At 46.6% G+C, this 12,007-nt stretch overlaps 1 protein-coding gene across 5 annotated transcripts in view; it reads right to left on the minus strand.

The window, feature by feature from the left end:
* Positions 1-12,007, minus strand: part of cntln (centlein, centrosomal protein) — a 559,253-nt gene that overhangs the window by 446,108 nt on the left and 101,138 nt on the right. For all 5 annotated transcript variants that reach the window (XM_070886555.1, XM_070886564.1, XM_070886537.1 and 2 more), the window contains one exon: positions 5,378-5,511. In XM_070886555.1, the coding sequence (XP_070742656.1) occupies positions 5,378-5,511 (134 nt within the window). The remainder of the gene's footprint in view (positions 1-5,377; positions 5,512-12,007) is intronic.

The raw sequence follows: 12,007 nt of genomic DNA on the forward strand, positions 1-12,007 counted from the left end.
TTACGTTACGTTTCACCCTTGCCTGGCTTGGCCATTGTTTGCATCCCTTGTATTGATGTTTAAATGTACATTATTAGAAGACACTGCACAACAATTGTAAAGTGAAATAAAAATCTTTAATAATTTAACAATTGAGATTTAAAAAATGTAAACAAACTATATAACACCCATCTCCCCCCACCCTCAACAGTCTCACAACAATAAATTTTCAATAACGAGAAAAATATAAAAATATAACACAAAAACCCCTTTCCACCCCAACATTCCACAAATTATTAACAATCATCCCCCCCATCGTCAACAATTTTAACAATAAAAACAGTAACAAGAATATGGCCCCCCTCCCAACCAAATGAATTTCCCCTTACCTGCGGTCAAATTTCCCTCTACCTCCCTCGTCGTAAGCCCCCCTTTCCCACTTATGCTCTCCCTTCTACCCCCACTAATGCCAAGTCGTCTTGCAGCAGGCACCTCGCGTACTGCTGCTGTTGGGGGGGGGGGGGGACGTTGGCAGATTCAATTCTTGGGCCCCAGGGAAAGATGTTTCCGAAGAAATGACTTCCGAGTCAGAAGTAACAACTTCTTTCTGACTTGCATCTGTCGACGTTGGTGGTACAACACCTTGGAGTGCAGTGCCATATCCCGAAACCATCGCCTGCCGCATGACATCGACAGAGTCGGCCATTCACCACATTGCTGCAACCATCTGCACCATGTCCTCCGAGATTCGCATAGATAGTGCGGCAATGTTGCCCGTCAACCCACTAATCGCTTGGAGGAGCTCTGGACCAATGTCGACACTCGCCCTCGACAGAGACACCATGTCCTGGTTTACATCTGCCTGTCGCTGCGCATGCCTACCTCACCGACCCAACCTCCGTGGGGTCGGCGTAGGCACTGGGTCACTCGGAGCTCCCTGCTGCAAGCCGCTTGGCCCCGCTACTTCATCCTTTGAGGATGACATGGTCGCAGGTACTGAAGACCCTTCAGTTGATGCCTCAACTGGCGCGGAACAGGACAAGAGAGACTCAACATCCTCCTCAGTTGTATCTTCCCCCGCGGTCAGCACAACCTGCAGCAAGTGGGGTGATGCTCCAGGGGCCTCCAGGTTCCTACGTTGCGCCTGGGGAGCTGGAAAGCATAATTGAGGTTAGTAGAAGAGTAGAGGCATGAAAATGCTTACGCTGTGCAGGCATATGTACGAGGAATAACACTACTGCTATAAATATGAACGACAGAAGTTACATATAATTATCAGAGTACAGAAGCTGCATGCATAACATTACATCATTCATATATTATAATCAGTTGGCATTAAATTACCACTGGTTTACACATTACTCACGTGGCACAACAACGGGATCTGCACCACCACAGGTGGCAGAACAATTATGCGCCCCTACAAGGGCTGAGGCACGCTCCTCCAGGTCGGTTAACTGAAAAAGATCCGCCGGCGCACCTCCGTTCCGCCTGCGTCCGCCCGATTCTTAGATATCTTCTTCTGCAAATGTGACAAGAGCATAGCTAAGCTAATTGCCTAGGTACTATTACAGAAACACAGATATTGTAATCCACAATTAGTCATCATACATGCTATTCATCGTTAACGTTATATGCGAATATAGTTTGTATGCAATTGATGCATGGTTGTAACATCTACGTTCAGAGAAGAAATTTAATAAGATCATGGTTAGGAACTAATGCGTGACACCAACCCCCTCGCGTACAATCCCCAGGAAAGACCCCATCCACAGGCCATGCCATTCGCCGCCTGAGTGGAGAGAGCCGGATTATTGCAATCAAAGAAGGTCCACGAGGCGGGAGAATCAGGACCCTGGGCTGTGCTCGGCAATGACATGACCATGAGGGGAGGGAGCACCGTGTCCCTGGGCTGTGCTCGGAGACCCCCGTGTGGCCGGAGCCAATGTCCCAAGTGTCTCAGGCCAGACAGTGAGCCAGGGCAGCTTCTCCCCCAGTCCAGGCTGGGTCAGTGAATGACTGACAGTAGCCAGAGAGACTCTCAATCTGGGCAAACCTGAGCAGCCTCCTCAGCGCTCAGTCGTGTCCCCATCCACCAACGTAACCAAAAAGGAGACGGTGCCCAAGTTAGAGTTGCTCACAGCACACAAGCAGTAATATAATTTAATAGTTCTCCTTCTAAACTAAAGTGGTAGAAATGCCGAGTGTTTGTGGTCTGTCTGTTTCCAGTCATTCCTTTGGCCCCAATTTTCGATCAAAGCATTTAAATAATAATACAGTCGATTCAGTTTAAGGCCTCTGAGCAAGATTACGTATGCACATTTGCACGGAATGGTTCCTGGGACACCTGCCCTCCCACGGTTAGAGTCCTGGGGGCGCAGGTTCCAACCCCAGTCCAAATCTTAACAGGGATGAAACCCAAGATTACCCAGTTTAATTACAATCCGGCAGATTTACATTCTAATTAATGAGTCAGTACATTATTACAATTATAAATTTAATAATTTAATACTTACGCTTGCAGATGCCACCAGATTGTTCCAGCACTTGGGGCACTGGTTTGGCGCTCTCACGTCTTGGGGTGCCGAAGTTATGACTTCGGCGATGTCCACCCATATTCGCTGGTATATCCATTGGGTGGGGGGGGGGTTCCCACGCCCGCCCCGGGTTAATTGGCCCCACCGGGTCTCCACCTAGTGGACCAGAGCTTCGTTGGCTTCATCAGAAAAGGTTTTCGCCCCCCTTCTCGGTGCAACCTCCACATCACTCTCCCGACTCCTCGTGTTCCATCTCCATTGCCTCGATACAACCTTCCTTCTCTCTCTCTCCCTCCCCTTTGTCTTCTGAGCTTGCGAGGATGACCCGACCTCCCAAATCGCGGGAAAAGTTAATTGACTGATTAAAAAAAAAACACGCATGCGCAGAATGGCCGTTGCTATGGACGCCAGCCTTGCACGACTGAACACATCGCTGTCACCCATTTCACATCGCTACTGCAATCGCCCAAATTTAAAAGGCGAAACTAGCAGTTTTAAAAATGGACGATATTCCGGCGATCCTGACCTGAAAAATAAAACTATTAACGCCGGGAATATCGCCCATTTTTGGGTGATGGCGATCATAATGGAAAGTCTAGCCCATAGAAATTTGCAGCACAAGAGGCTGCCATTTGGCTAATCATGTATGCACCAGCCAAAAAAGAGTTCTCCAGCCTAATCCCACTTTCCAGCCTTGTAGGTTACAACACTTCAATCCTTAAATATTGGCCAGGACACTGGGGTATAAGTTCACGTGCTGTGTAAAGCAAATAGTCTCTAATTTTCTTAGAACTGGTAGTAGATGACAGTTAGTGAAGATGTGTTTAATGAGGACATTCCTTAAAAGGGGGGAAATGTATCAATTAAATCCCTGTATATTGCCTTTGTTTACATGGAGCAATTTGATAAATGAGACAACTGTGCTTCAACCAAAATTAACAGTCTTCAACTATGACACAGTTTTTACTTGAAGGAAACATACTTCCAGAATTCTATCCCACTAACACAGGATTCCCTGGATCAGGTCCAGTAAAACATTGTCATGGTCAAGTGAAAACAGATGTCGGATAGGTAGACTGCCAACTAGCTGGACAACTATCTTTCCACAAAGAACTTATTATTTGTATGTTTACAGAGTGTTGCAAAACGCATTGTGTAACATTAACACATTTCTTACCACGCAATGTATTTACTGCACATAATTGCTGAAGTCTGATTATTAAAAATAATTTGGAAATGCAACACGTTCCTGGAACACAAAAACTCATTTGTTCCAATTTATTCCATCTGTCTCAAGCACATTAAGATACAGCAACATAAAGACAATAATGAAACAGGCTGAAATTTCTCGCCACTCTTGAGCTGATTTCCAGTGCAATTGCGCTGCCTATGCCCCACTTAGTACAGTTTTGCGAAATAATGCACGCCCAATACATTTCTCCCATGGATATAGAATAAATCTGTTCCAGCATGTTTTTGCCTGTCATCTGCAGATACCAGCTACATGACTTTAAAAAGTTCTCTTACATCATCTCCCACTGCCTAAATCAGAGTTTCCTCAATATTAATAGAAAGCCTTGGTTGTTCGGATTTGTAAGGAGTGAATCAATGCAATAACACCAGTTAGTTGCATGAACTGGTTTAATACGCTTTAAGGCAGAAGTTCAGTAGTATAGAGGTAAAGCCATTATTCTACACTATGTCATCAGTAAGTTTGAAACTTGTCAGAGCCCAATTTCAACATGCAGTTAGAAATATGATGAACCTTGGAGGTTTGAATTCAATGTTTAACTGAAATTACCATTGGAACTAAACTGTTAGAATGCCTCAATAATTTGACATAAATCACTCAAGCAAGTTGTGAGCACACCTAATTTCCAAAGTTCGTGTTACGAGTAATTTTGTGGAGGTGACACGAGGTGTTGGGAAGACGGTTTAAAGTGCTTACAATATCAGCCAGTGAACTCCATGTACATTTCAATGCCTGGAATGGTTCCACCATTAAAGGGTGGCAATAGTAGGTTCCATATAAAGCTCTAATGAGTGGAGTGATGCTCTGCACCATGTCTAAGGAGAATTATAATTGTCCATATGCTTCAGCTGCAAATGGATGCATGTTCCCATTTGTCTATGCATCATTCTAGTGATATTCAGTCATTACCTTCTTAAAGGAAAATATGTGATGAAAAATGTGTTTTGGTTGTAGGTTATTAGCAGGATAAAATGTCTGCAATAAAAGTCTGTACATAAATTTGATCAAAGATAGTCTCATTGCATCTGACTGCGGGTTTAACTCATTTCCATAATGCAACTTCCCAGGAAGTGCGAGCTTCTTTTACACAAATTAATGCACCCGATCTGACCATACTGTAATGAATGAAACAGCCAAGTTATTACAGCTTTCTCTTTGGAGTTTTCCATTTCTCAGCAGCTTTTCAAATATGCAGCACTAATCCTATGGCTTTAATGCAGGAAAGATTTACATGCTGTCACATAGAGCTCAATTCTGAGCATTTGAACCTTTAACCTAGATCTTTGTGTGTTCCCGCTGCTCTGTCAAACTCAACAGTAATTAAAATGTTAAGTCAATCTTAAAATTTTGCAGGTCCTGTACATTCAGCCACTGAAATTTTGAGTAGAATTACCAATGATTCCTGTTGTCAAAGCGCCTGCACTCTCAATCTACTAGGAAAACATATTCTTCCAACGTCGTATGGCTTATTCCTAATGTGAAGGAAAGCTAAATCCAGCATTAAACTACTTGGGTGGACTAAAATTCTAACAGACTTGCAAAAGTAATCTTGTAGTTACCAAGACAACACTGAGCAAACTTGATTGAGGGTTCTGTATAAACTACTTGCCTGAATTTAGTCACTTCAACATCCTTCAGTGTCAGTTCTGTCTGCTGATCCACAAGGTGAGATGACAGCTCATTACATTTGTTGTGCATGTTTTCCACTTGATTCCTGGTTTCTTTCAGGTCATCCTCCAATACCTGTTATTAGCATAACAGGAATAACAAAAACAGAATCAATAAAAACAAGTATCTACAACAAAGAAGATATCACCATTTATGACAGAGCACCGGGTTGGAGTCTTTTTGTTAGAGAAGCTCCATTTGCTAAGAAATAAGTTACAGAGGTCAACATGCAGCTCGTTATCAAAATACCTTTTCACAAATGAAAAGAGACCAACTAGCTCTAGAATGCCAAGATCTGCATACGTGTGGAGTGAATAACAACAATTTGTTTCGGATGGATTATTTCTGAAACTGGTATTTATTTTGGCATTGGATACGACACAATGTATGTGACAAGCACAGTAGCCTTCTAAATTATGCTCCTTTACTCAATATTTTTTCTGGTTACATTTAATTAAATGTGTTATAACACATTGCAGCCCCAACCTGCAACACCACCACGGTGGGAAACACAGGCTCAATTTTCCAGTTCCAACTGGCCTCTTGTGAGAAGGTGCTGAACAGAGACGAGACATCATCTCAGAGGAGATGGGGGTGGTTGGGGGGGGGGGGGGGGGGGGGAAATCAGTCATCCACACATTACTGTCATGCACCTCCTGGCAGCCAACTCAGAGCAGCACTGCCGGGAGTTTTCAGCTGTGGTTTATTTTTCAGTCAACTATCATTGAGTGCTCTCTATTTCTTCATTACTACAACCAAAGGCAGATAATGCTGACAACAACCATTTTTTTAGTTGAATCATAATTTATCATGTTATAGGCTATTAATTCACTATCCTGTAGGCTGTAGATACAATATTAAAATTAATTGCTTATTCAATATCAGTAAAACAATTCCTATTACATGCAAGTATCATGACATGCAAGTTTTTCCCTGCCCTGATCTGATGACAATTACTGAATTCTGCTGTACATTAATCAGGGATCACTATCAACAGACCTGTGTGATCATTTGTAAAATAAATATCCTGCTCAAATTTAACTGGATGTCCAAAAATTTTTACGAAGCTCCACACAAAAGGCCATTAAACAAACTCAAAACTGGAGAGATTCAGGATAAAACCTAGGAACGGATAAGAAACAGGTTGAAGGGTAGGAAACAGCATGCACACGAGAGGAATTATGTCAGAGTGGGTTGGGACACCTCAGGGCTTGGTGCTGGGATCACGACAGTTTCCCGTTTACATCAATGATCATAAGAATATAAGAAATAGAAAGGAGTAGGCCATTTGGCCCCTCGAGCCTGCTCCGCCATTCAGTAAGATCATAGCTGATCTGATCATGGACTCAGCTCCACTTCCCTGCCCGCTCCCCATAATCCTTTACTCCCTGATCGCTCAAAAATCTGTCTATCTCCGCCTTAAATATATTCAATGACCCAGCCTCCACAGCTTTCTGGGGCAGAGAATTCCATAGATTTACAACCCTCAGAAGAAATTTCTCCTCGTCTCAGTTTTAAAAGGGCAGCCTCTTATTCTGAGACTATGTCCCCTAGTTTTAGTTTCCCCTATGAGTGGAAATATCGTCTCTGCATCCACCTTGTCGAGCCCCCTTATATGTTTCGATAAGATCACCTCTCATCCTTCTGAACTCCAATGTGTATAGGCCCAACCTCCGCAATCTATCTTCATAAGTCAACCCCCTCAGCTCTGGAATCAACCGAGTGAACCTTCTCTGAACAGCCTCCAATGCAAGTATATCCTTCCTGAAATAGAGACCAAAACTGTACTCAGTACTCCAGGTGTGGTCTCACCAATAATACTCTGTACAGTTGTAGCAGGACTTCTCTGCTTTTATACTCCATCCCCCTTGCAATAAAGGCCAACATTCCATTTGCCTTCCTGATTATTTGCTGTACCTGCATACTAACGTTGTGTTTCATGCACAAGAACCCCTCCCCCCCCCCAGGTCCCTCCGTACTGCAGCACTTTGCAATTTTCTCCATTTAAATTATAATTTGCTTTTCTATTTTTTCTGCCAAAGTGGATAACTTCACGTTTTCCCCACACATTATACTCCTGCCAAATTTTTGCCCACTCACTTAGCCTTTTATCCCTTTGCAAATTTTTTGTGTCCTCCTCACAATTTGCTTTCCCACCCATCTTTGTATCATCAGCAAACTTCACTACATTACACTCGGTCCCTTCATCCAAGTCATTAATATAGATTGTAAATAGTTGAGGACCCAGCACCGATCCCTGCGGCACCCCACTAGTCAATGTTTGTTTGCCAACCGGAAAATTACCCATTTATCCCGACTCTCTGTTTTCTGTTAGTTAGCCAATCCTCTATCCATGCTAATATATTACCCCCAACCTTGTCAACTTTTATCTTGTGCAGTAACCTTTTAGTGGCACCTTATCAAATGCCTTCTGGAAATCCAAATACACCACATCCACTGGTCCCCCCTCATCCACCCTGCTCGTTACATCCTCAAAGAACTCCAGCAAATTTGTCAAACATGATTTCCTTTTCATAAAATCATGCTGACTCAGCTTGATTGAATGATGCTTTTCCAAATGTCCCACTACTGCTTCCTTAATAATGGACTCCAGCATTTTCCCAACGACAGATGAGAGGCTAACTGGTCTACAGTTTCCTGCTTTTTGTCTGCCTCTTTTTTTTTTTTAAAATAGGGGCGTTACATTTGCGGTTTTCCAATCTGCTGGGACTGCCCCAGAATCCAGGGAATTTTGGCAGATTACAACCAATGCATTCACTATCTCTGTAGCCACTTCTTTTAAGACCCTAGGATGTAAGCCATCAGGTCCAGAGGACTTATCCGCCTTTAGTCCCATTACTTCTATTTCATTAGCGATAGTGATTGTATTAAGTTTCTCCCTCCCTGTAGCTCCTTGATTATCCACTGTTGGGAAGTTTTTAAGTGTCGTTTACTGTGAAGACTGATACAAAATATTTGTTCAACGTCTCTGCCATTTCCCTATTCTCCATTATTAATTCCCCAGTCTCATCCATCAGGGGACCAACATTTATTTTAGCCACTCTTTACCTTTTTATGTATCTGTTTTTATATTTTGTGCTAGTTTACTTTCATAATCTATCTTCCCCCTCTATCATTTTTGTTGTGTATCTGTAAAGCATGCACTCCCATGTTCCGCCACCAGGGAGCTCATCCCTTGAAGTCCCAAGGGATCCCAGCATCCCTTGGGAGTACTGTATATAAGCCGAGCCCTAAGGCCTGTTCCTCACTCTGGAGTGTCTTATTAAAGACTGAGGTCACTGTTACTTTAACCTCCCTGTGTGCAGCCTCATCTGTTCGGAACACAATAATTTTTTTATTTGTTTTTTGCTGGCTTTTAAAAGTTTCCCAATCATCTGGCCTCCCACTATTCTTGGCCACATTGGATGCCCTCGTTTTCAATTTGATACCATCCTTTATTTCCTGAATTAGCCACGGATGGTTATCTCTTCTCTTACAGTCTTTCCTTCTCATTGGGATATATTTTTGTTGCGAGTTATGAAATATCTCCTTAAATGTCTGCCACTGCTCATCAACCGTCCCATACTTTAATCTATTTTCCCAGTCCACTTTAGCCTACTCTGCCCTCATATCTTTGTAGTCTCCTTTATTTAAGCTTCGGCCACTGATTTGAGAACCAACTTTCTCACCCTCCAACTGAATTTGAAATTCAACCATGTTATGGTCACTCATTCCTAGAGGATCCTTTACAACAAGATCATTTATTAATCCTGCCTCATTACACAGTACTAGATCTAAGACGGCCTGCTCCCTGGTTGGTTCCGCTGGTACAGAAACTCAATACAAGGTAGTCAAAATTGCAGATGATACCAAATTAGTAGGGAAGATTGAATTGGAAGAGGCAGCTCAGAAATTATAGAATGAGTTGGATAAGATTTGTAAGTGAACAGAACAATGGCAGATGAAATTTAATGTCGACAAGCGTAAAGTGCTACACATAAGAAATAATAGATGACATGCACACTTCGCGAATGGTGCCAAAATAACTACGGTAAAGTTAAAAGAGACCTTCGAAGACACAACACTAAACATGTCAAATCAATGCAGAGCTTGATTAAGGTTTGCAATATTTATTGGCAGTCATTGAATTCTCCTGGCTTAGACAACTCGGAGCAGCATCCAGATCCACACCATTGCTCATTATACATCAGGTAAGTGCAAAGCACAAAACAGTGGGTCTTCATTGAGGAAAGTGAAATAAAACGTGAAATACTTTCTAACCAGGGGATTTATAACTATTATTTTTAAAGCTTGCTTAGATAGGGAATCACTTTACATTCCCCTCCTATGCTTTCTATCACCACTAATCATTTCACCTCAAACTGTATTTATGCAAAAGGATCCAAAACTGAAAGACGTGTTAACTGCTATGAAAATGTTTCTGAAAGTTATTTTCTTTATTTCTTATTTGATTTTCAATCTTGTTGAACTAGCTGCCTACACGTCCATGAAGTGTAAGATTTCAAGACTTCTTGCCCAAGACTTTGATGAGCCGAGCTAACCCAAGAGAATGTGTACAGCATCTTCCTACTCTAAGGAAGTCTTCCGTGAACTATGCACACACAGCTGTGTATCATCCATCTTGTGCTAGCTCTCCACCTTTGACGATGATTTAGTTTTGCACACTCGGGGCTCAAGTTTCGGACTCCCGCTAGAACAGTGCACATCAGAGAGGCCCGCCTAATTTGTAGAACAAAAATTGCGCAGAATACTTAGCTCGCGATTCTCCAATATCTGTAGGCCCATTTCCAGGTCGGCGCAGCAGGAGCTGCTGCGGGCGGAGCTACAGCCCTGCGTCAAAAACATTGTCGGTGGCTGCGCGCATGTGCAATAGCTCCTGGCCCTCCCAGCGCATCCTGTCTCCGGGCGGCGACCCTATCCCAGGCCGAAGGGACGTCGCCCCTATCCTGTCTTACCTCGTCGGCGGGGCCTGCCCGCCCGGCCTCTCGCTGGGGGCGGGCCCCGCCCGAAGTCCTTCGTGGGAGCCCAGCGTCGGCGGGGACCGTTCAGCCTCCCTCCGCCACCCCCCCCCCCATTCAGCTCCCCTCGCATCAGAAACAGGGCGAGAGACTGGCCGAGAGCGAGGGCGAGAGACTGGCCGAGAGCGAGGGCGAGAGACTGGCCGACAGCGAGGGCGAGAGACTGGCCGAGAGCGAGGGCGAGAGACTGGCCGACAGCGAGGGCGAGAGACTGGCCGACAGCGAGGGCGAGAGACTGGCCGACAGCGAGGGCGAGAGACTGGCCGACAGCGAGGGCGAGAGACTGGCCGACAGCGAGGGCGAGAGACTGGCCGACAGCGAGGGCGAGAGACTGGCCGACAGCGAGGGCGAGAGACTGGCCGACAGCGAGGGCGAGAGACTGGCCGACAGCGAGGGCGAGAGACTGGCCGACAGCGAGGGCGAGAGACTGGCCGACAGCGAGGGCGAGAGACTGGCCGACAGCGAGGGCGAGAGACTGGCCGACAGCGAGGGCGAGAGACTGGCCGACAGCTAGGGCGAGAGACTGGCCGACAGCGAGGGCGAGAGACTGGCCGACAGCGAGGGCGAGAGACTGGCCGACAGCGAGGGCGAGAGACTGGCCGACAGCGAGGGCGAGAGACTGGCCGACAGCGAGGGCGAGAGACTGGCCGACAGCGAGGGCGAGAGACTGGCCGACAGCGAGGGCGAGAGACTGGCCGACAGCGAGGGCGAGAGACTGGCCGACAGCGAGGGCGAGAGACTGGCCGACAGCGAGGGCGAGAGACTGGCCGACAGCGAGGGCGAGAGACTGGCCGACAGCGAGGGCGAGAGACTGGCCGACAGCGAGGCCGAGAGACTGGCCGACAGCGAGGCCGAGAGACTGGCCGACAGCGAGGGCGAGAGAGGCCGAGAGACTGGCCGACAGCGAGGCCGAGAGACTGGCCGACAGCGAGGGCGAGAGACTGGCCGACAGCGAGGGCGAGAGACTGGCCGACAGCGAGGGCGAGAGACTGGCCGACAGCGAGGGCGAGAGACTGGCCGACAGCGAGGGCGAGAGACTGGCCGACAGCGAGGGCGAGAGACTGGCCGACAGCGAGGGCGAGAGACTGGCCGACAGCGAGGGCGAGAGACTGGCCGAGAACGAGGGCGAGAGCGAGAGACTGGCCGAGAGCGAGAGCGAGAGCGAGAGACTGGCCGAGAGCGAGAGCGAGAGCGAGAGACTGGCCGAGAGCGAGAGCGAGAGCGAGAGACTGGCCGAGAGCGAGAGCGAGAGACTGGCCGAGAGCGAGAGCGAGACTGGCCGAGAGCGAGAGCGAGAGCGAGACTGGCCGAGAGCGAGAGCGAGACTGGCCGAGAGCGAGAGCGAGAGCGCGAGAGGCCGAGAGCGAGAGCGAGACTGGCCGAGAGCGAGAGCGAGAGCGAGACTGGCCGAGAGCGAGAGCGAGAGCGAGACTGGCCGAGAGCGAGAGCGAGAGCGAGACTGGCCGAGAGCGAGAGCGAGAGCGAGACTGGCCGAGAGCGAGAGCGAGAGCGAGACTGGCCGAGAGCGAGAG

The sequence above is a fragment of the Pristiophorus japonicus genome, chromosome 1 (assembly GCF_044704955.1).
Source record: "Pristiophorus japonicus isolate sPriJap1 chromosome 1, sPriJap1.hap1, whole genome shotgun sequence".
In the NCBI taxonomy this organism is placed as follows: Eukaryota; Metazoa; Chordata; class Chondrichthyes; family Pristiophoridae; genus Pristiophorus; species Pristiophorus japonicus.